Source organism: Anabrus simplex, chromosome 2 (genome assembly GCF_040414725.1).
Source record: "Anabrus simplex isolate iqAnaSimp1 chromosome 2, ASM4041472v1, whole genome shotgun sequence".
Taxonomy (NCBI): Eukaryota; Metazoa; Arthropoda; class Insecta; order Orthoptera; family Tettigoniidae; genus Anabrus; species Anabrus simplex.
This window is the reverse complement of record NC_090266.1, coordinates 1,060,658,254-1,060,683,595: the sequence shown is the minus strand read 5'-3', so window position 1 is coordinate 1,060,683,595 and position 25,342 is coordinate 1,060,658,254. Positions and strand designations below refer to the sequence as shown.

Here is a 25,342-nt window from a genome sequence, read left to right as displayed (position 1 = left end):
ATGTCTATAATACTATAATACTATATTTTCTTGCATAATTCACACTTTTTTGACAAAAAATATAGGCAAAGAATTTGGGTGTGTAAAATATTGAAGGAAATGAGAGGTACAAAAAATGTATTTATGCCGTATTTACATTTTAAAAATTTACCAAATATAATATAGTAAATACAGAACTACTACGAACATGAGGGAGGAACCAGATTTGTTTGCGTGCCCATGCCACCGCCACCTAATGGAATAGTACACTCTTACCTAGATACATAAATGAATGCACTGCTCACTGTGTAAAAATATATTTATTTCCATGAATGAAAATCATTACAGATTCAATTGTTTTGGTGATGCATTTTGACAGTGCTAAACATTTTGAAGCTGTCTGTGTAAATCCCGTAATTCTACAACTAGTTATTCGGGAGATATGATCTGCCATTGAACTACATCGCCAGAAACCTTTGATGTGTTAGTGTGATGTTAAACTACTAGGAAGAAAGTACTAATCACATAACATACTGGCAAAAAAAAAAAACAGGGGGGAGGAGTGGGGGATCTTACCTTTTATAGGCAATCATCTTTGATGTTGCTACCAGCACTGCAGAAAGAATTGTTGCTGTCACTGCTTGCATCTCTCCATGAGAAGTCATCCTATCTAACATAATCAAGATTCCCATTTTCGTGAAGTGCTTTTCAATCACCTTCAAAGAAATCTTGTCTCATGCATGCAATATCCCTTCATATATTATTTCCACTGGTGGTTTCCGAATCTTGCTTGTTGGAGTACATTTGTGCACACTTTTCGCCATCCAGCACTGATAGTTTTTGCACGTTGTCCTTGAATGTTTAATCAAAATGTCCAAGGGTTGAAGTACCATTGTCAGCGCACCAGAAATTGCTGCAAGTTCAGTTTGCATGGTTTCTAATAACTTTTTAGTCTTCCATCAGGTGGCTACGAAAACTGTCCAACATGAGGAGGGCTGGGTATTGAAGGAGAGACCCTGCTCTGTTTCCCCAAACCATTCATATCCAACCTTGTACAAGTGATGCGCCCATCTGCCCTGTTTAGCTGTGATACAAAAATGGTTCCCTCACAGAAATTTTACTTTTGGCAATGCTTTTTGTATTAGAACCATGTAAGGTGCAAGCTTTCTGCCATCAGCTGTTACAGCAAGCATTGCAAATATTTCTTCACTTTCTGCTTCCCAATCCTGGAATGATTAAAACCAGTGACTTTTTGCTTGAAATAATTCAACATTCTTGGACATAATGTCCTTCGCCAAAGGGGAAGTCAATTTCTCTTCATAAAATTAATCATTCAGCCTCAGCTAACCTTGAAATCAGACTGATCTCATCTGGTTTCTTGACCTTTAAAATGCAGCATTTTGTAAGGAACGGCATATCCGTCATTATGGAACAAAATCTCATATTTCTGCTGATCCTCCTCTAGGTGCAGAAACATGCCTGTTTTTGTTGCACAAATTGCTTTGCGCGACTTGTTGGGTCACTTGAAGTGCAGTTTCTGTTTCTGCCAGTAGCATACGTTGCACTCCAACACTGAACACTTGCAGCGCGCTGCCCTATTCCCATGTCTTTCAGCATAACCGATCCTTACGTGTTTATATGATGCAATATTACTCTAATACTTGCTCACTGTGGATTAACAAATAATTTTTGAGATCTCAGAACATTCATGAACTTGAAACACACATTAAATATTTGTGAAAAACCTACAACCTGTTTTCCAGTCATTGACCGGGTCAGGGATGTAATGAATGAAGCAGTTATAGGCTATTAGTACGATGGGGTCGCCACTCCCAAAGTGATTTATTAATGACTGATAGCTGCTATGAAATGAGAATGGAGAGTGTTGCTGGAATGAAAGATGACAGCGAAAACCGGAGTACCCGAAGAGAAACCTGTCTCGCCTCCGCTTTGTCCAGCACAAATCTCACATGGAGTGACCGGGATTTGAACCACGGTATCCAGTGGTGAGAGGCTGACGCGCTGCCGTCTGAGCTCTTTTAAATATTTGTATTTGACTGAAATAAAGCGTCACTAGTAGAGTCTATGCTGATTCTCTAACTGGGCTAGTCCATTGGTAAAGTAGATTCGCAATTAACGGAGTCCCGATTAACCGAGGCTTTGGGTTTACCATTTTGTTGGAAAATAAACATTCATTTTGTATCAGTTCAGTGTCAGGTGGCGTGTCACTGAAGTTGAATGGTAATCGAAGCGATGCGCGGTTGCTGGTCAATAATTAGGTCGAACAGTGGCTGCTGGTAGATCAAATAGTGATGCGCCTGTCCTTGAGCTGCTAAGTTGAACATTGTTCCTAGAATTCGCACTGCCCACAACCCTAACCCCCTCCGCGATTCACAGAACCCTGGTAATGTCTCACTCGTCTAACATCACACTTTGTTTAGTGTCAGTTGGAGTCTAATTCCAATTACATTGTCATTGTATCCGATTTGTAGGGTGGTGTTTAAATCTGCGCAGATCTATTCTAGGCGAGTAGTGCAGTATGAGTGGGTAACGGAAAAGTTTCGTGGTTTCTCTGGAAACAACATTTAACACAATAAAAGGGGTTTTATTTCCTTTACATCATCGGCACAGTTAGGTGTTATGACAATGGGATAGGAAAGGCCTAGGAGTGGGAAAGAAGTGGCCATGGCCTTAATTAAGGTACAGCCCCAGCATTTGCCTGGTGTGAAAATGGGGTAACCATGGAAAACCATCTTCAGGGCTGCCGACCCACCCGGTATAAAAGGGTTCAATAAAGGAGTCTACTAAAAAGGATGCTGCTGATTATAGAGTTGGGAAAATGACTGTTTAAAATTGGAGACTTAAACAGAAGGACATTGAAAAGTGGGTGAGTCAAAGTGTGAGCAAGGGCAGTGGCTTAGTGCAGAAAGCTGTGAAGGAAGGTGAATATGAGCAGATGTCTGAGGCTTTATTTTTGTGGTTTTCACACTTGTGAAGTGCGGAAATTCCAGTAAGTAGTCCTGTGGTCCAAGCTAAGGCAATGGAATTTCAAAAATAAATTAAGGACGGCAAAGGAGGTTTCGCCATGAGCAGTGGATGAGTGGACACATGGAAGAGGAGACATGGCATTAGACAGCTCAGCATTCGTGGGAAAAATTGTCAACTAATTCATCTGAAGAAATAAATTTACAATTTCAATACAATACATCACTTGATATATACTTGATATATTATATTGAAAAGGTGGACCCTCTGGTCAATTTCTTATAATTGCACTTCTATACGGAACAATAATGAAATTTATTGCTTACAATAAATAATTCATCTGAAGTTGCTGAATTTCAGTCAAAAAAATAGGTTTTTTAAATTTTTATTTTTTTTGCGTGATGGACTGACATTGGATCAAGTCTTCAACTGGGACAAGTCCGGGCTATACTTCAGAATGCTACCTACCAAGACTTTGGCAGCAAAAAAAAAGAAAAAAAAAACTCCTGGGTTCAGAAAGAGTGACCATATTAACCTGTGCTAATGCATCCGACTCCATTAAGTTAAGACGACTCCTGATTGGAATTTAAAAACCAAAGATTGTTTAAAATCTTTAACGTCAGTTATCTTCCCACCATGCACAAAAAAAATATGTTTGGATGCACAGCATGCTTTTTAATGAATGGTTCTTCAAGGAATTCATTCCTTTAGTTGAGGCATTCCTAATAAGAAAAATCCCCCTAAAATAAGTGTTTTTGTTGGACAACGCACCTTCACACCCAGATGTTGGTGAACTTTATAGCGGCGATATCAAAGCCATGTCCTTGCCACCTAATATGACCTCGCTGATAGACCCTGGATAAGGGGTTCTTGAGACAGTGAAAAGGAACTACCAGTGGGGGAATCTTCAGGTGTTGATTTCCAGAAAGGTTGAAATGAATAACTGTGAATGATGTTTTCATGTTTCAAAGATAGTGCCAAAAGCTGATTGGCATGAACAAATCCTACAAAACTTGCCAGGATCGGACAATGAAAATATCTCAACTTGTCCAGCTAGCTAATGAGCTACCAGTGGAAAAGCCAATTGAAAATGAAGACATCCTCGAATGGTGTAACCCAAGATCAACAAATGGAGTTTACTGTCAATGCTATTGTTGATATGGTAATCAATCCTGAAGAAAATTATGAGCAAACATCGACAAGAGCACCCTGAAAATATCACTTTCTTAGGGATTGAAGGTGATGGAAGCTGCTATAGCCTATAGTGAACAGCAAGAAGAACCTACGCCGCTTGATCTACGTTTACAATGCAGCATACAAAATACTGTGAAAGGCTTCATCTGAAAGTAATCTTCCCATTAAATATTATCTGTTCACCTTAAAATTAAGCATTCAATGTAAATTTTAAGGAATTACATTTTAATAAACAATTTTAAGTGCTTTTTCGTAATTTACAACCTAATAGCACATAGCCTCTGTATTTTTAGAGTTTCTCTGTATCCGAGGAAGTCTTGGTCCTATTTTGCTCAGAAAATCGCGAGTCCAGTGTACTTCCTAACAGGTGATAACAAGAAGTGCGGTAGTTTGTATACCAGGTTTCACAAGAGAAAGGCTGATATTTTTATTTTGAAATTAATCCAGAACTTCATGATGAATCATCACAGAAGTAGGCGCATCAAATATGCAAACATTTCTTTTTCCCCACTTTGTACCAAAAGAAAATTGGGGTGCAAAAATTATGCAGGGGCATTAATTATGCAAGAAAATACAGTATTTATATATATTTATAATAGTTTCTATGCATTAAAATTGCAATTATACAGGAATAGAAAATGAAAAATGTAGAATTCAATTAAGAACGTGAATGAGAGCCCATATTTGTATGTAGCAGTACTACAGGGCAGTAGCACACTAGAAAATTCGAGTTCAGTGGTGTGTTAAAATCATGAAGTTAATGGTGTCCTTTGAATATCTGAGGTGTATCAGCAGTTGTACCTCTGTAGAGGTAATAATAGCGTATAGTTTCTAGTGCCATACGTTAAGCAGGGGTGGCTGCAGAAGGCGTCTGTACTCTGTTAGGAACGGCCTCATCACCTGCTGGCAGCAGCTCTAAAATGCCTTTGGCAGTGACAAACTCATCGTAATAAAAACTTAACGTGAGTGCAAATATGGTGTGGCCTCGGAAAATGCTACGGCATACCCTGCGATCGACACGCAGTTCTTCAGGTACTGGGAAGAGCTGTGAGAAGTGGGCGACCAGTATCACAATATATCTGAATCAGGGCATGCAACATCCTGACAGAGTACATAGAAGAGGATAACATAGCCATCCTTGGTCTTAGTGAAAGATGATGGCAAGGAAGAAAGGGGGGAGGGGAGGGGAACTGAAGGAAGGATACATGCTATTTTACGATGGAGGACAGGATGCACTAAATGGAGAAGGAATAATCATTAGAAAGGATGTCCAGGAATATGTGGAGGAGGTGAAGATCAATGACAGAATGATTACAGCAGGGATACAGTTTGAGACAGGAACAAGAGATATGTTGAAGTATATGCTCCACAAAATAGAAATAAGGAAGAGAATACAAAGCAATTCCTTGAAGAAATGGAAAAATACATTGAAGACAAGGAAGTAATTTCATGGGAGATCTCAACATATAAGTGGAAAGAGAGACTGGAAAGAGAAAGGATTCTGGGGCCATATGGATATAGCTACAAGAATTAAGAAGGGCATATGTTAATGGACTTTTGCCAGAGGAACCAACGAATAATGGAAAACACTTGGTTTAGTTATGGATGGGGAGACAGAGGAACAAAAACTGACTGATTGCATATTAGTGGAAAAGGGACATCAGAAAGGTCTGGATGATAGCAGCTTTGCCTGCGGAAGCCTCTGGGGGTGACCATAGAGCAGTGATAGCAAAGTTGATTTATCTCTTAACCCAACATTATTTTTGTTAGTAACCATGACTGAAGTTTATGAGCTGTTCTCTTCAGGCAATATATATAATTTTTTTTTTTTTTTTTTTTTTTTCACTCCCATATTCTACTCTTGCTATTGTGATAATGCATGCTGTTTGGGTGTTTCAGATCTTCATACGGCTCCAAATCGATGGATTCAATACTTCACATGTGCTGAGAACAGACATGCACTTCCCATGTTTACTTCTCTGCTGAATACAGTTTGTGCATATGATCCTGTTGGTTTGGGAGTGCCTTATAACCACTTGCTCTTCAGTGACTCATTGGAACCCCTTGTGGATACTGCTCTTCAAATTCTTATTGTCACATTAGACCATGATACAAGCAGCAGTGTTCCAGAAGGAGAAGAGGTAATTTTGAGTTCGATTTATAAGATATTAATATTATTACAAGATAATTTTATTTAGAGCGCTGTTTACATGAAATATGCAGGCCTCTTCTCTTTTTGTGATGATTTATTTGTTAAAAATAATACTTCATACTGAACCCATAATTCTACCTGGCTAAAAAAATTGCAACTACAAGATGGAGTGCAACAGTATTTTTTATTGCAAGCTCGTCTCGCTCTCTCCGTGGCGTGACAACTCACAGTGGGGAGCAAGTCACCAAACATTCGAACAAGGTCGGGACCTTTCTGAAGACCTCGGGTAATTAATAATGAAATTCTGGATAATAACCTTCTTTGTGAGATATTTCGGCTCTGTCATTAAGAAATAAATAAATAAGAATTTTGGGAAATATCTGACGAAGCTAAAGTCCGCAGGGTGGAAATGTATTTAATTAGGCCTGAAGAAAAGTTGGCATCCATACTAGCAGAGGGAAACACATGTCAAGGACATACAGTAAAAATACGCGGGAATTCTCCTGCACGAAATTAATTAATTACACCCGTTAGAGTAACAGGAAAAATCAGAAAACACCACAATCATTACTGGAAAAATAGGTGGAATTTCTGGAGTGAGTCTCAAAGAAATCTGTCCAATGGTCATCAGTTGGAATGATTGCACCACAGTAGATAACGCCAAGCAGAGTGTCCCTAGAAAAGGCTTAACCCTCGAACTGGTAGCTGACGATAGATCGGCAGGTGTGCGCCTGTCTCAACCGCCGGTGACGATAGATCGTCAGGTCCACTTTACCAGTAAATACAGCTAGAAGAAGTTGTGAATATTTCTGTTAGATGGCAGCATTCACCAGGCATGTTTTCTCCTTGGAATGTGGAATGTTTCGTTGTTAAATGTATCCATTTATGTGCGATATCTTTGAAACAATTGAAGGTCGCAATTCGCACAGCTTTGAAACACGTGTTGATTTTGTTGTGACTTGCTTTCATTGTTTACTGTGTGTTACGCACACACGATGGCTACATTTTCGGATTTAAATGATGAAGATATTGTAATAGAATTAAATGCATCTGTAAATTCAAGGCCTACTCCAGAAGAATGGATGTGTTGTGCCACCTCATGTAGGTTATGAACACCCACCGGTTAGAGCTCGATCAAATACCGTACTTTTTATTGAATAATTCCTGAAGTATTAACACTATTCACTTAAAATTTGCATGCCTATAATCAAAATTAACTTCTCTATAAAATGTATATTTTAAAAAATTTATGAAAAAAAAAAGATCCGTCATTTATATTTGATGTGTAAGAAAAAAATATTTCTTGATTTTTTGAAAGGGCATTTACCGGGACAGAAAATAAAAATAATATTACATAGAGGGTAAATGCAAACCACTTTTCAAATAGTCCAGTTCATGCTTAATGTTTTGGTATATTATACGTGCATATTCTGTGAATAATACATCTGTCAAAGTGACATACATCAGGTACTGCAAATTTGTGGTGCACACCCACCGGTTAGAGGTATTTCAACTACCGGTTCGAGGGTTAAATACCCTTTCCTCAACCAGGAGCGTCAGTCGTCATTCTGTGTGCCGAGAAGGTGAACCTATGTCAGGTAACATTATGAAAAAGACTTAAAGTGGGCTTGTGGAATCTCTATAGCCAGTTGGCTTGAGGGATGAATATTTTACCTTGTGATAAATGGTGAACCAAGACAAAATTAGCTATTGAATCATTGTAGTTACGACGTTTATCATGGTCAGGGAAGAGAATCATAAGTTTAATCATTATAGGATTCCTGAACTTTTCATAGGGAGACAGCAGATTCATAAATAGCTTTTGTGAATTATTGCGGACAGTGTTAATTTTTTTGTAATCGATAAGGGAGGACGATAGTCTGGCGGAGATAAGCTTTGTGTCTCACGGTCAATCACACCTGTGAAACATCTGGATACGAAGGAGTTGGGAAGATTCCGCAAACTGCATTGTTCAGTTTTCGACACAAAAATCTGTGTATATATAAGGTAATACGTAAGTGTGATAAACTGATATAACTTGAAAACAATATTCTCTCACCCATGGGTAAATAATGCAAGTATAGAGCTCGAATTATTATTATTATTATTATTATTATTATTATTATTATTATTATTATTATTATTATTATTATTATTATTATTATTATTATTATTATTATTATTATTTATGTAGTCGAATGATTGCAGTGGTTGCGAGGTTACGCCATGAAACATGTACACTGTATATAGACATTTATATAAGTTCAATTAATGAGAGAACCTGTATATAATTTATCATTACCTGTATAAATGATTTGTAATTCGCTACAGAATTGTGTAACACACTGTAACAACCAGAATGGCACTAGATCAGACGAGATGATAGTAGAATATTCTGTACATTATAACCATGTTGTTAGGCACTCAAGAATTTACGAGAAGGTACTTTTTGTAACGTATTTTTCTAGAACCTGGCCAGGCACCTATACAAGTAGGCGGTCTTGATGGTAGAGACGAGTTATTGTTTAGTAAGAGTCTTGATTTAACAGGAGTTGTTCTGATCAGGCGTGCGTCGTGTTAACGAGTGTTTGAAGTATGTGAATTGGTTTAGTAAAGTTGGTAGTCGACATGCAGTCTCCATGTTGAAGTGATAGGCAGTTGTTAAAATGGTGGGTTGTTGATGTTTTCAGAGTGAAGTGTTTTGTTGTGACGGCAGTGATTTAGGTTATGTGTATTTAATTTGTAAATAATTGTGAATCAATCCGTGTACGCAAGTTGACAGCATTTTGTGTGCGTCATTGTGGATACATCATTGGCGACCGTAGGATGAGGCGTAAGGACTTACGAGTGAATGAGTAGAAGTACAAAATGATCAAAATGAAAGGGATATCAGAAAATATGTTGGTGAAACAGCTCAAAGACGAACTCACCAAGAGAAACCTCCCGACGAACGGGAAGAAGAAATCGCTCCAGACGCGGTTACGGGAAGATCTTGCTGAAAAAGGAGAAAATCCCAAAACGTTTTTCATTGAAGTCAAAGATTCCGATGAAACATTGGAAGATGAGGTAAATATTCCCAAAATGAGTTCTAACTTAATGAGCATGATGCAGGCACTCAATGATAAAATCTCAGATGTTGATTCACGAGTTAATTCCACCTTAACGGAACAGAATGACAAACTTGCTGATCAAATTTCAAAAGTAACTGACAATATTTCAGATGTCAGGTTCGGCCTAACAGGACAGAGTGCAGATCAAATTTTGAAAGTGACAAAATTTCAGACGAAATTTCTCAAGCTAACACATTTTTAACTGGACAAATATCACAAGTGTACAGGTAGGTTTACAAAGTTGAACAGGGCCTAGAATCGAAAATTTCAACCGTAAATGATGAAATTTAATTGCAGATTAGCGACGTCACCAATTGAATAACGCAGCAGATATCGGACATAACATCAAAACTGGGACAGGTTGACCAGATCGTAGTAGAGTAAGCCAGCTGGAAGGGGATGTCTTGAACCTCAAGGACGAGGTGGAAATTCAGGTTTCTGGCAAAAAGCAACAGGTTGAGGGGAGAATTTCTACCATTGAGGGAAATTTTGAAAGCCGGATTTCGACCATCAAGGGAGATGTGCAGAATATAAGGGAAAGCTACCTTCACACAGCCGAAAATAGATTAATTCAAACAGGACGTACCGCCACACCTCTAACCCCCTCAACCCTAACCGGCAATACAGGACACCTAGACCCAAAGGTGATTATAGAGAGTCTTCCAGAATTCCACGAGTGACTGGAAGATAACCCGACCGGTTTCATCAAGGGATCGGTCAGTCTGTTAGGAAGGACTAACCTACCAGAGGATATCTTCGTGCAGCTCATCACACTGCGATTAAAGGGGCAAACCGCTACTTGGTGGAATAACTTGAAGGGTCTAAATTTAATAATAATAATAATAATAATAATAATAATAATGCTATTTGCTTTACGTCCCACTAACTACTTTTACGGTCTTCGGAGACGCCGAGGTGCCGGAATTTAGTCCTGCAGGAGTTCTTTTACGTGCCAATAAATCTACCGGCACGAGGCTGTCGTATTTGAGCACCTTCAAATACCACCGGACTGAGCCAGGTTCGAACCTGCCAAGTTGGGGTTCAGAAGCCAGTGCCTTAACCGTCTGAGCCACTCAGCCCGGCGGGTCTAAATTTAAACTGGACGGACTTCAAGAGGGAATTCCTCACTAGGTTTAATCCCGAAGGAGTGAAGAGCTCCATGAAACGGAAGCTACTGACTGAGGCACAACCCATTGGCATGAGAGCTAGCGCCTTCGTCCTACAGAAGTACCAACTCTTCAAGCGTCTGCACCCGGAAGGAAGCAAAAACGAGAGCTTAGCAGACATCACAGAGCTACTCCACGATAAGATTCGACCCCTAGTGAAAATATCACAACCGAGATCCTTTGATCTACGCAGAATCATCGCCCAGCTGGAGGAGGAACACAAGAGCAATGCTACAGAAGAGCCCAGCGCAGTTAGGAAGTGCTACCAGTGTGGAAGAGCGTGACACCTGAAGAACAAGTGCCCAGCCTTGACATCGAAAACTAGGTCCGGCCCATTTTGGATTGAGCTGGGGAGATGGGACCACGATCAGGAGTGCGCCTCAAGACCTGACAGATGAGCAACTTTGGTCAAGTAGGAGATGGATTGGTCAGATTGTGAGTAGAACAGACAACCCCGCCCAGCTATCATCTTAAGGATTGGCAACGAGAATTTTTCAGCCATACTCGACAGCCAAGCAAGCCATTCATTTGTCAACGGGACTGTTGCCAGATTACTACTGCCTATGAAGTGTCACCACCTCGGAAGGGTAGTGGGAGCAGCGGATGGGGTAACCTATTCCATCCAAGGACAGATTAACGTAACCGCTAAGTGTATGAGCATGCCTATTGTAATTGATGTTGCAGTGATTCAGAACCTGATACTTGACATATTAGGGCATGAATTTCTGGTGGAATACAAGGTGATACTAGACCATGCAACTCGCAAAGTCTTTTTGGGAAAAGACAGACGTCTGAGGGTCGCCTGGCACTATGGAAATCTCTGGAATCGACTGTGTGTGGACTTCAGCAGGTTGAACAAGAAGGCCGTTAGTGGTGCCTACCCCATGCCTGACCTGAAAGACTTGCTGAAACAAGTGGGTCTAGGATTTTCGGCACGCTGGATCTCAACTCTGGATACTGGCAAGTGGAGAGCGAGGAAAGTTCTAGACCATTGACCGCCTTCATGACAGAGAGGATTGTACCAGTTTGCAGTGATGCCTTTTGGATTGATGAATGCTCCTGCCATCTTCATGCGACTATTATTATTATTATCAGGTATTATCAGGATATGTTGGAAATTTTTGCCAAGTGTGTGTCAACGACATTTTAATTCATAGCAAGAATTTTCAAGAACAACTTGTACATCTGAGGAAAGTGCTGGAACGACTGAAAATTCATGGACTGCCTTGCCAACTGGAGAAGTGCCATGTCGCACAGTCCTGCGTAGAATATCTTGGCCATGTCCTAACAGCTGAAGGCTTAGAAAGGCAACCAGAGAAGAATCGAGCTATCGAAGAAGAAGCTGAATGCCCGCATGGTATAGCAGCTTCATGCCACACTTTGAAGAGAAGGCAATACCACTCACCAACTTACTCCATAACAACCACCCATTCCGATGGACCAGCAAGGAAGAGGCAGCATTCCAAGGCATTAAGGCTGCGATATGCAATACTCCCAGTCTAGCCAATCCCGACCCTCAACGGAAAATGTGCCTGCAGACAGACACCAGCAACTCTGGCTTAGGAGCAGTGTTAATCCAGGAGAGGAGTGACGGCGGAAGGGATATCATCGAATATGCCAGCAGGGAGCTATCTCCTACTGAACTACGCTACTGCATTGCCGAGAAGGAAGCCTTATTGCATAAGACCACTTTCATGTTTTTTGCCCGTATTGAACTTGCTAATAATAGTGACAGTTTCTTGTTTTTATGTCCACCTTATTCAATACATAAAAATGTTTGTCTCTTAAAGGACATTTACAACAATACAAACATTAAATGGGACATGTTCCGCTCGTTGTGTCGAACATCTTCAGCCATTTTGTACAATTATCTCAAGATGCACAAATAGTCAAGTATTGTGCCAGTAGATTTAACAGCAAATAAAATGACTCCTGTAAGTGAAATTTTTGCACCTCCAAAAGCTGCAAAAGTAGTTAGTGGGATGCAAGACCATCATTTGTTAGTTCAGTTTATATTTCAGACATTCTTACAATCCAGACGCTATTCATTCATTCATTCATTCATTCATTTATTCATTTATTTCAATTAATTCCAACGAGCCTGCAGGTTCATACATAGGAATTGTACAGGACATTACATACTGGCGGGCACTTAGACATCAAAATATAGTTTGTGTATATAAGATATTAGTAAACGGTTGAACATATAAACACATACAATATATAAAATATGTACATCATCAATATGAGGATTACAGAGAATTATTTCTGACTGTATTTACATTTACATAACATGAAAGTTGCAAAGGTACAAGAATGGATTATGGAGTATTTTCATTTACGTAACTTAAGAGTTGCTGAAGTACAAGAATAGATTTCAGATTATTTACAATTACATAACATAAAAGTTGCAGACGTACAGGAATTGATTACAGAGTATTTACAGTATATATACATAACACATAGTTGCAGAGGTACAAGAACAGATTACAGAGTATTTATATTTACATAACATAAAAGTTGTAGAGGTAGAAGAATAGTTTCGGACAGTTTGCAAGATTGTTTGGGAGAATGACTTAAATGACAACTGATATTTTGATTTAAACAGCACTGTACTTTTCCCAAAAATAATGCTTGACTCTTTCTTTGAATTTTGCCAAAGTTGGTGCTGTTTTTATCTCCACAGGGATGTTATTAAATAACTGGATCGCAGAGAACTTCAAGCTGTTTATACCATATTTATAAGAGCAAACACTGTATAAGGCAAAGCCATTTGCATGCCTAGTACTATATTAGTACTACATTACATAGTTACATAACAATTTCAACTTTTATGAATTTCAATTAGTTGAATATATCTGCACAAGCTGATGAATAACAGCTCACCAGGCGAGTTGGCTGTGCGGTTAGGGGCCAACAGCTGTGAGCATGCATCCGAAAGATAGTGGGCTCGAGTATCACTGTTGGCGGCCCTGAAGATGGTTTTCCGTGGTATCCCATTTTTATACCAGGGAAATGCTGGGGCTGTACCTTAAGGCCACGGCCACTTCCAACTGCTAGTCCTTTCCTATCCCATCGTCGCCATAAGACCTATCTGTGTCAGTGCGATGTAAAGCCACTAGCAAAACAGACAGAATAACAGCTGAAACAGCATCATATGAGTGTCGGCTGGTGTAAGAATGATAATGAGATATTATAGAGATTACATTACTATAAAAACTAGGCTGAGTGGTTTAGATGGCAAAAAGGCCCAATTGGTGTGTTTCATCTCAGCTCTGTATAGTGGTATTTGAGGAGTAATTAATCAATCTCGATTCAAGAAGAACTGGTGTCTGTGGTCGAGTGGGTATCTTGCTAGCTTCTTGTAACTAGGGTAATGGGTTTGAACCCATCTGAAGTCAGTGGATTTTTGGACAGGAAAATCCATAGCATGTTATGTTCAGTTCAAATTGTTAAAGAACAATGCTGAATACATTACATGTTCATTCGGTTAAATTCTCTCGGCATTCTAATCCATCTGAGCGCCGACTGTTGTTACGTGCACAACCTGTTGATAGAGAACTGAATGTCAAAATTGATATTTAAGTAGCTCACTTGGCATTGTCTCCAAAGATTTGCTTTCCATCTGTAATCATACAGTGTAATATCGTGTGAATGACATCGCATGAAATCATCTGTTTCGTGTGTTTATGGGTCTCATGGGAGATCACAAAGTATTATTATTTATTTATCGTATGATGTACACAGAAAGATTATATAAATAAGTATGCAATATATACACAATATATACAAACAGAAGCCTATAGTTCCAAATCAAGTCCATTGATCCATTTTAAGGACCTCCTCAGTTGCGTTATGAATGTCCTCCAAAGGACCTTGAAATGCTCTCTGTGGACACTCGACAATTACATGGTGGATGGTCTGTGAGGTAGCTCCACAATCACACCCAGGAGACTTCTGCCAGCCCCATTTATAAAGAGTATAGTCGCATCTTCCTTGATTGACTCTAATCCTGTTTAGAGTCCTCCATTGACGTCTGGGTAGATGGAATCCGGGGGGGTTGAACATGAGGTAGGGTCACAAGATGTTGATTGGGAACAGAAGACTGTTGCCATTGATGTAATCAGGTGTTCGTGATGGAGAACCCAGATTCTTCCAGTGTAAGTGCAGCGCGCCAGGATGGAGATCTAGACTTAAGTCGTGGAGGGGCAAATTGATTAATATCTTGATGAACGGGGAGGTTGGAGTCCTGGCTGATCTTCTTCCACAATTTTAGAAGAGCTTCAGACCTTCTTAAGCAAGGCGGTGGAATATTGCTGAGTGTAGGCAGCCAGGCCACGTTTGTAGAGCGAATGCAACCAGTTATAATGTGCATTGCTTGAATTAGTTGAGCATCAATCTTCGCAGTATGAGCACTGTTCAGCCAAGTTGAAGCGCAGTATTCGGCAACTGAATAGCAAATGGCTAGAGCAGAAGATCTCAACACTTGGTTGTTTGCGCCCCAAGAGGTGCCGGCTAATTTTTGAAGAATATTATTCCGACTTTTAATCTTAGCGGTTGTGTTGTTAATATGATTATATGTTAGGGATCTGTCTAATGTGACTCCTAAATATTTTGGGAAGGGACAATGTTGTAACAATTGATTTCTGATTATTATTGAAGGCTTGTAGTTGGCAAATTTATTTCTGAGATGGAACACAGATACAAGTCTTTTGGAGGTTTGGACGAAGACACCATTTTTGGAAATGTGTGTAGCTTTTTTAGATCTGCTGTAAGTATTTGTTCATCTTCTGGAAAACTTGGTGTTTGACTAACCAGTAGTATATCATCTGCGTAAATAAATTTCCTGGACTTAGTTGCTGGTAAGTCAGCAGTATAGAGGTTGAAAAGTAAGGGTGCCAGAACAGATCCTTGTGGAAGTCCATCATTCAGATTGTAGATTTTGCTTACTGCATCATCTGAGAAGATCTGAAAGTTTCTGTTGCTAATCATATTGCCAATGAGATTTGTAAGCTTGACACAGGGGATGGTAGAGATAAGTTTTAGCAGAAGCCCTTCTCGCCAAACAGTATCATAGGCTGCTGATAAGTCTAAGAAGACAGTCATACTAATCTTCCGATTCTCAAATCCATTTTCAATATGAGAAGTCAAAGCAAAAATTTGGTCATCGCAATTTCTTCCAGGTCTGAAGCCAGCTTGTTCTGTGGGAAGGAGATTATTGATGGTTTCTGAAATCCTATTGTATATTAGTCTTTCCAGGAGCTTTAGAGTAACACTTAGCAGTGCAATGGGTCTGTAGCTTTCCACTCTCAGAGGGTCCTTGTTGGGTTTCAAGATCGATATTACTTTGGTCTTCTTGAATAATGAAGGAAGGTTACCTGTCTCCAAAATATTGGAGAAGAATTTGGTGAGCCAAGTGATTGTTGCAGGTCCAAGATGTTGTAGAAATTCTGGGTAGATGCCATCTATACCGGCTGCTTTCCCGGATTTTATGTTCTTGATGCCTTCTAGGGTTTCCTCTCTTGAGAAAGGGCAAGAGAATTGGAATGATTGTTGTTTTGCTAATTGCTTTTTATGTTTCAGTGCTGACCAGATTTCCCTTACAACTTGTTTATCTCTATTGATCTTTGAGATAGAGATCATGTGTTTGGCTAGGTCGTTTATGTTAACACTCAGCTTCTGTCCACCAGCTGGCTTTGATGAGTCAAGCTTGCTAATGAGAGACCAGGCCTTTCTACTTGAGTGGGTAAAATCAAGAGATGACACAGTGTCGATCCAGATTTGTTTTCTATTGTCATTCAGTGATTGAATAAGTTTTGTGGCTGTTTCATTGTTGCCATTTTCCTCAAATTCTTTAAGAAGGCTCTCGCTCTCTGCAGTCCATCCAGGAATATATTCTTTATGGCATCCTCTTGGAATGCAGCGCCGAGCAGCACCTTTTATAACTCCAACAAATCTGTCATAATTATTAAAGGTTGGCTTAATCCATCTTATATTTGCATCAGTTTGTTCTGTAAATTTTTTCCAATTAGCTTTTTTAAAGTTCCATCTAGGTTTCGGATAAGATCGAATGACAGGAATATACATGCCAGTTTGGAGTATGAGAGGCCGGTGTTGACTATGAGGGAAATTGTTGAGAACTGAGCGAAGTATCTGGTTTGGAGAGTTTTAGGATTAGGTTATGAAGGAAAGATCTGGAGTATATTCCTTACCCCATCGGGCAGAGAAGGAGGTTCCTTTTTCTTTAGCATCGTAGATTAGTTTAAGATTTTCCATATCCATCCAGTCAACAATTGCCTCCCCATTTAGATCATTTTGTTGATAGCCCCAACATGTGTGATGACTTGAAGTCTCCTATGATTACGGTTGGGTGTTGTAAGGATGGTAGAGGAGGTGTGGGCCACTTTGTGTTTGGTGGCTTATATACGTTCATTATTGTTAGATTATTAATTTTAATTGTGACAGTGAAAATGTCATCACTTGAGCTACAGCCGACTACTGCGTAGTTGGTAATATTGTTTCTCACATAGGTAGCTAAGCCATACATCTCGTGATTATTGTGAGCCACTAACTTGAAGCCTAAAAAGTATAAAAGCTGCTGAAAAATATTACCAACAAAGTGTTGATCTGCATTGCATCCTCCTATCCAGTATAGAAATAGTGGATAGCATGTTGCGCATGTGACATGTTAAAATTCAGTGTTTTATCTACTCGGTGATTGCAGTTAGATTTGTAGGATAAATTTCTATGTTCACATTCCTCAATTACTATCAGCTTATGGGCCATATACCTGTCCACAATCAGGAGCATCTTTCTGCCACTATTATACAATCTCGTCTGTGATTGTTTATGTGCATATTGCTATGGGCGTGACCTCTCCATTCACCATTCTCAATTTCTGACGTTGGGCGGTCCAGCATACGTCAGCTGTGCGACTTCACAGTCGGAGCCTTGTGGGGGGAGGAGGTCGGTGCCTGTTGGTTAGACGCTTACAGTGACAGTCATTGGCTGTTGCGTCGTAAGAGGCCTCAAGGATCAGAAACTAAGATTCCCGCGGATAGAGATGTTTCTGTAACTGGGGGCTTCCACGAGCTTCACGAGGCCGATGTATCTTGAAGGGCCGGCCAAATAGGAGTGACTTGCCAGTGAGGATTTACAGTTGAGACAGTTCAGTTAGTTTGAGTGGATTTGCCAGTGATAGACAGCCGGAGTTGAGAGGGGCAGTCTGTGGAGTGTTGGTTTGTCAAATTGAGGATCATCCTATTTGTCGTGTGTGCCTCTTTGGGCTGGCCACTCTAGTAGGACATTGGGTGTTCTGGTGCAGCGTGAAGGGTACACTGGGTGCTGACATGTGTAAGCTGCGAACAGAGTTCAACCAGGGTGCGGACAGCAAACCTCATCCTGAACTATGAGACTGTCATGTGCGGGCTGTGAACTGTGGACTGTAACAACGCCAATGAGTTTGACTGAGAGGCTAAGTGAATTTGTAGTGTAAGTGTGTACGTTGTGTGAACACTCCACAGACTGCCCCTCTCAACTCTGGCTGTCTGTGTAGACTGTGTGTATCAATGTAAATAAACAGTGAGGAACTAAGAGAGCACAAACTGTGTGTGTGTCCTGTGAGCTCGCTAATCCTGTGTGTTAATGTGTAGTTAGTAAAGAGTAAATACATTTTAGAAGTAAAAGGCTACCAGGTTCTGTCTTCATTTATTTACCCAGCCAACATGTTACATTATATTTTACTGATCTGCCATGGCTCACAGGTGTGCTATATGCTCCTCATTGCACTCCTCACTTTGCCATTTGAATGTTATTACTTAGCCTGGCTTTTAATTTTTATGACGATAGTCTGCCTCTTGTCAGCACTGCAAATTTCCTTTAATGCAGAACCAAGTTCTAATTTCACATAAGCATATGCAACTATTCACTCATGACAATGCTTCCTCAACCATGGTATTTGGTATATAAATTTAAACTGTTCAAGGATTTGGTGTTGAAAATGAGGATTGTAAACAGACATTGTCATTATGACAGTTTACAAGATAAATTACTAACATCTCTGATCTCCTTTTAGGTATCTGTACCTGATAATCTCTTCATCAATTACCTCTCAAGAATCCATCGAGATGAAGATTTTCATTTTGTACTCAGAGGGTTCACTAGGCTTCTCAATAATCCACTTGTGCAGACATACCTTCCTAACTCCACAAAGAAGGTGCAGTTCCATCAGGAGTTACTGGTCTTCTTTTGGAAAATGTGCGACTATAATAAGGTACTCTTCTACTTTTAAATATTTTGCTTCATAACGTTCTGCTAAACAATAACCGACTGTAACTGTTTCTTTTTTTAGAAATTCCTCTATTATGTATTGAAAAGCAGTGATGTTCTTGAAATCTTAGTACCAATTCTCTATCATCTGAATGACTCAAGAGCTGATCAGTGTAAGTAAATGATACAAGATATATTACATTCCTGTTTTACGTCCCCTGAAGTATGTGTAATGAATGTGTACTCCATCTTTTACAGCTCGTGTTGGTCTTATGCATATTGGAGTGTTCATATTACTTCTGTTGAGTGGAGAAAGAAATTTTGGGGTTCGTCTTAACAAACCCTATACTGCAACTATTCCAATGGACATCCCTGTTTTCACAGGTGAGAATAACCCATAGAAACTTCTTTCATTCAATATGTACACTCATCGTTTTTCACCACCACCTTCCCACGTCTGTGGGTTCAACAGACAACCAGACTTAATTTAAGCACTTGGCTTGAGACTTAAGGCCGGGTGCATTTTCTGCCACCACACACTGGTCCTAGTGAAAATTCAACCCAAAGTTGCTGGAATTTGAACCTGGATCACTTGGGTTGGGAATCGATTAACTAGACTACTGCATCAGCATACCTCCTTTTAGGAAAATATGGTAATGTAATCAGGTTAGTTTGCTTCTCTGAAATTAATGTAAAAATCTAGGAACAGGGACAGGAATATATATATATAAGGATAAACACAATGGCATGTCAGTGTGTGGAAGAGGGAGCAAAGGAAAGAAGAGATGAGGACAATAATATCATAAGACTAGACAAAGTTCATATCTTAAGATTTCTCTATCTTCACAAAGATGGTCTGTCTCATCAATCTCAGTTTTACATGTTTGACATCTAACAGACTTATCTCTGCTGTTCAACTTCTTCTGGAAGTGGAGATAGGCATCCATAGTTGTTAAGAGGCCATTCATGATGGACTTAGTCTTAATGGAAGAAGTGCAACGTGAAAGTTAAGCTTGAGAAACACAAAAGCAGTGGACGTAAATATCAGAAGTTAATTCTTGTATTAGAAGACTAGAAACAGAGAACACACCCAGAAACAGGAAGAGAACCCAACCAGAACGAAAAGAGGACAAACAGGTGACTAACAGAATCAATGTAGAAACCAGGGGACAAGGTTAGAAACATGTAGAGTACTAGAAATAAGTAATGGCACACCTGAATTTTTGAATTCCCAGATTGGCTCAGACCAGGGGACTGGTATTCCCTGTAAGTCAACCATTCCTCATTATTACATCCATAAATTGGTGCTTAAAATACCAAATCTGTCATCACAACAAACGTTAAATATCGCATCCTGTCGAAAGTAGTCATGGTAACGTCTGGTTTGAGACGGAGGATATATATACAGTAGAAGTCCGTTATAGCAAGAATTCATAACAGCGAAAAATTTACTCGCTATAACGGATTGTCGTTATGTCCGATTTTTGTATAAAAGTCGGAAAACCCTTCATGCACTTTAAAATCGGTATGAAACGGCAATCAGTTTGTTCAAAACTTGCGTTTCCTTAGATGATATCCACACTACGGCTTACTTGTTTGTTATTTTTCGTAATTCGATACTACGTGAAAGTGTGTGTTTAATTTCATTCTGAAAAAAATATAGTACTGTATATCTCCGAATCCAAGATGAACCCCACTTTTTCCTTCAAAAAATTAAAATCAGGCTCAAAAAGAAGTTTGTAAAATCATATGAATGCCTTGTCTTACTGTAGGCCTACGCATTTTAGACTATTTTTAGACGCCGAACATTGACTTTCGTCACGCCGTATTTCTTTATTTTTGGAGGCTGCACAATTATTTATTTCCGCGGGTTTAAGGACCATTAACTCAACATTGGCATCATAATACCAAAGAGAAATCATTGAAAATTTTCCGGCAATACCTATTCCATGCGTCTCTACAATACAACGATCCATCAGGAAATTATTCTTGCTGTCTATAAAACTGTTACTTTTACGCAGTGTCAGATATAACTGGTTGCCGCAACACGCACGTCTCGCTTGTCTGGTTTGGCCAAATTCAGCGGCTAGCGATGTATTGGCCTAATCGCGAACGTTGAAAGTCAACGACTGAGTTTATTGCGCCACGGTATAGCCATTCCGTCCTTGCGTTTTTCGTGCACATACCTCACAATTTCATCTTCGACTTCTTTAAAGCGCCCTTGTTGCAGACCACTGAACGTATTTTTTGTACAGTACGCATTTTTTTAGCTCTTTGTCTTCACGCTAACACCAAATATTGGCTTTAGTTAGGCCTATGCCGTATTTACGTGCGGCTGCACAATTATTCTACATTACCGTGTGTTTAATAGACATTAACTTATAATTGGCATCATAATATCAACTAGAACCCGTTGAAAATTTGCCGGCAATATCTTTTCCACGTATCTTTACAATACGACTATCCATCACGAAAATATTCCTGCTGTCTATAAACCTTAATTTTACTAAGCGTCAGGTACAATAGACGCGTTATGACTCTGCCACTGAGTAGCCATGGCTTTTCTAAGAATTCGAAGGGTCGCACGCTTTGATGCCATTCTGCAGATTTGAGGAACACACAGGCTCTGTACAACTGGTTTTCGCGGCTAGCGATGTGCAGTAAAGAGGCGGTCGTTTATTGTCAACGAGTTCTGTGCGCGTGTGAAAAGAAGCAGCGTGGTTACCACGGTAGTTGCCAGTGGTATCCATTGACTTACTGTTAGGCCGCGAATGCAACAACCCTTGCGTTTTCGCATGAGATTCTGAGAAATAAAAGTCTTGGATTCTGAGAAATACGGTATCACTCCAGAGACTTTTGTGGCAAACACCTCAGCTTTCTTCTTCAAACAGCGTCACCTAACCTAACCGTATATGTAGTCTATCATGAAAACATATTTGAAACGCATGTAGAGAAATAACCTCCTTGCGAAAAATTTACATGTAAATAGCCGTAACTATACGCGAGAAGATATGAAATATCCTCTGAAATCAGTGATGTACCGTACTCTGCCATATCTTGAAGTGCATCACATTATTACTTAATTTCCGTATATAACATTAAAATTGAGAGATCGTTTACTTCAGTCTTTATTTTTAACGAGTTAACAACTGCTATCGGCCACGTTATTTATGCATTTATTACGAAAACTTGTTTTCCTCTTTCATTTCGAATTTTCTTTAGAGAACAGCAGTCAATGGGTATTACTAATAAACTCCAACATTGCCTTTGAATGTCAACGAGAGAGCTCGCAAATGCACAAAGTGAGAAAACTATACCGTACCGATGATGATCGATAGCATTTTGTTGCAAACTTTTCAGTTTTCTTATTCAAACAGCGTCACGTATCCTAACTTAACCGTACTATACGTATGATGAAAACACACTTCAAGCGCCAGTAGGGAAATTATACCTTTCTCGCTATAAATTTTCATAATAGCCTTTCCGTAATTTAACCAGACGCGACAAAATATAAACTAACGTCTGAAATCAATTAAGCACTCTTCCATATCTCAAGGTGTATCCCATTCTTACTTAATTGCAGTATTTAGCTTCAAAATTAAGCGGCGGTTTAGTCAGCCTTATATTAAACCAGTTAACAACCGTTATCGGACACGTTATTTACGTATTTATTACGAAAATATGTTCTCTTTCATTTCAAATTTTCTTTACGGAACAACTGTCGACGGATATTACTAATCGACTCCGACATCGCCTTCGAATGTCAACGAGAGAAATCGCTAGTGCACATAGCGAGGAAACGATGCCGAAGGTAATCGATCGCATGCAATATCATCGCTGGGGTGCATAAATATCGGTAACGGAAAAAATCGCGCGCACTTAATCGCTCGTAATAACGGATGCGTCAGTGATAGGGTTCTCGCTGTAACCCAAGGACGATACACAGTTTAATATAGGAATTTTGAAAGGACAGAAAAATGTCGTCGCTATAACGGAGTTCTCGTTATATGCCATACTTGCTATAACAGACTTCTACTGTATGTAGTACTAGCTGAAGTACCCGTGCTTCGCAACGGGACATAAATTATGCACGGCTGGCAGGTAGGTGTGGAGGGGATAGGTGAGGTGCGGTGTGGAGGCCGTGTTTTATAGCACAAATTTAGGTTTTAATTGCTAAACGTTGGAGATACACGAAAAGTGATAAGGACCTTTCGTATAGGAAATTAAATTTTAAACCTCGTATATGCCATCAAAAGTTTGCTATTTCTTAGCGGTCTCTTTTTATTTTAAATGGAATTACGAACGTTTGAAACCAAAGGGTGTAGTGATGTCAATAAAATGGTGTCCATCTTTAAATAGTGCAAAATATCGAAATCAAAAGTAGCCTATATGTTAACCATGCAAATAAGCTATATTCATTCAAAATTTCATGTAAATCGGACCCGTGGTTCTTGTGTGATTAACACACCATTTCATTTTTATATATTAGATAACTCCGATTTTGCATGACCTCAATTTAGCGTAAACCCGCATTTAACGGAAGAAATTTCCAGTCCCGAAAATTATTCCATAAGAGCAATGCAATTTTATATTAGATTTAACATAATTCACAATAGGGCAAAACCTGCACTTAGCATTAAGGAAATGTTAAAATTCTCAAATATTTATTTCTATTCATTTTGGTTATGGGACATTAAGAATCTATAAAAGAGACTTCATAAGCTTCCTAAGGATGATTCAAGGCAGAAGAGGTATTTAGAGCACGGGCACTTCCGGCTAAAGTGGGAGGTCGGACTGGGATACACATCCGACCGCAGTCGCTGCAGTAGAAGAGAACAGCCATTCTAATGACAATGTTATTCTAACCTTCGAAAATTCCTACGTTAATCTGTGCACTATCCTTTGGTTACAATGAGAACCCTTTTACTGATTCATCTGTTATTACGGGCAAATTCAGGCATGTTAGTTTTTATCCGTTATCAATATTCATACACTACTCCAGCGTTTATGTTGAATGTGATCGATCTTCTTCCGTATCAGTTCCTCGCTACGAGCGAGCAAGTCAATCTTGAGCGTGCCTGAGGTCTCCTCACAACTCCAACTGGTGTAAGCAAACATCGGGATAATATGTTTTCACAATAAGTGCAATGACAGCAGTTGTTAACTCCTTAGAAATAAAGGCTAAAGTAAAAGATTGCTTAATTTTAATACTACAGTCCCTGGCCAAATTAATATGACCACCTAAGGAAACCTAGGAAAATAAACTTTAAATTGCCTTTCTGTATTTCATTCATGTTTTATTTATCTTAATTGTGTAAAATGTGACTAGACTTATACATATACACACAGAATAACACAACTAATCACAAAACTCCGATTTGAACCCTCATTTAATTGTCAATACTAGTATTTTGTCAGTCCTCCTTTTGCTGCAGTAACGGCCTGCACCCTGCGAGGCATGCTATCTATGCATCGTAAGCTCATATCTTCAATTGCTGGTTGTGGTTCCAGTGGAATATGATCCGTTCAATTAAATGTATCCTCGTAGTGACATTGTCTTTTGCCACTTCCCTCTTTAACAGTTCCCATACATTCTCAATTGGGTTGAGGTCGGGAGAATTACCTGGCCAGTCCAACAGAGGAACTTCCTTTTCCTTCAAGAATCTTTTGACAGTCTTTGCCGTATGGCATAAATCTTGCATAAATATTTACTTTTCATCTCCTTTAAACCAATCCCGGAGTTGTGGAAGAAGTCGAGTTTGCAGAACATTGATGTACTGTTGTTGTTTCATTGTACCTTCAACGATGTACAGCCAACCGAAACCTCTGCCACTAATCACTGACCATATCATCACCGAAGTTGGATGTTTGATAGTCTTTATCACACAATCTTCATTGAATTTTTCCGATGGCCTTCTCTTAATAAACCGACCCTTGTTCATTAAAATCTGGAAGGTGCTTTAGTCACTAAAGCATACTTGAAAAACAAAAGCACTTTGTAAAATTTTAAAAACTATGGATAATTTTCAAATCAGAATGAAGACTTGGAAAACATATTGATCTCCAGTCTTCTACAGTGAAGTGTTTGTGCACCTTAGCCCATTCCAACCGTTGCTTCATCGTCCTTGGATTAAGTCTTGGCTTGCGAGCAGGTCTGCAGCTTTTGTAGCCCAAGTCTGCCAGTCTCCGCCGAACTATTCGGATAGACACTGGAATTCCTGCATCGTTTAATTTCCTTCTTATGTTGCTGTTCGTTGCTGCTCTATCTTCTATTATTATTTTTCTCAACATTCATTCACCGCGAGGTGACAGCACCTTTTTGCTGCCACATTTGCCCTTATGACTCGATGCCAGTGTGTTCATTTTACGTAACCTACGACTGATATTAGCCACTGAAGTTTTTGAAACTCCAACTTTTTTTGCTATTTCTCGCTGTGAAAGATTAATTTTAGTCAAAAGACCTTACATCATTCCCCCTTTTGGTTGGT

At 39.5% G+C, this 25,342-nt stretch overlaps 1 protein-coding gene across 2 annotated transcripts in view; it reads left to right on the top strand.

Annotated features, from left to right (window-relative positions):
• Window positions 1-25,342, top strand: part of LOC136863283 (protein HID1) — a 204,958-nt gene that overhangs the window by 59,287 nt on the left and 120,329 nt on the right. For both annotated transcript variants that reach the window (XM_067139669.2, XM_067139670.2), the window contains 4 exons: window positions 6,058-6,299; window positions 18,661-18,858; window positions 18,937-19,027; window positions 19,113-19,238. In XM_067139669.2, coding sequence (XP_066995770.2) covers window positions 6,058-6,299; window positions 18,661-18,858; window positions 18,937-19,027; window positions 19,113-19,238 — 657 coding nt within the window. The remainder of the gene's footprint in view (window positions 1-6,057; window positions 6,300-18,660; window positions 18,859-18,936; window positions 19,028-19,112; window positions 19,239-25,342) is intronic.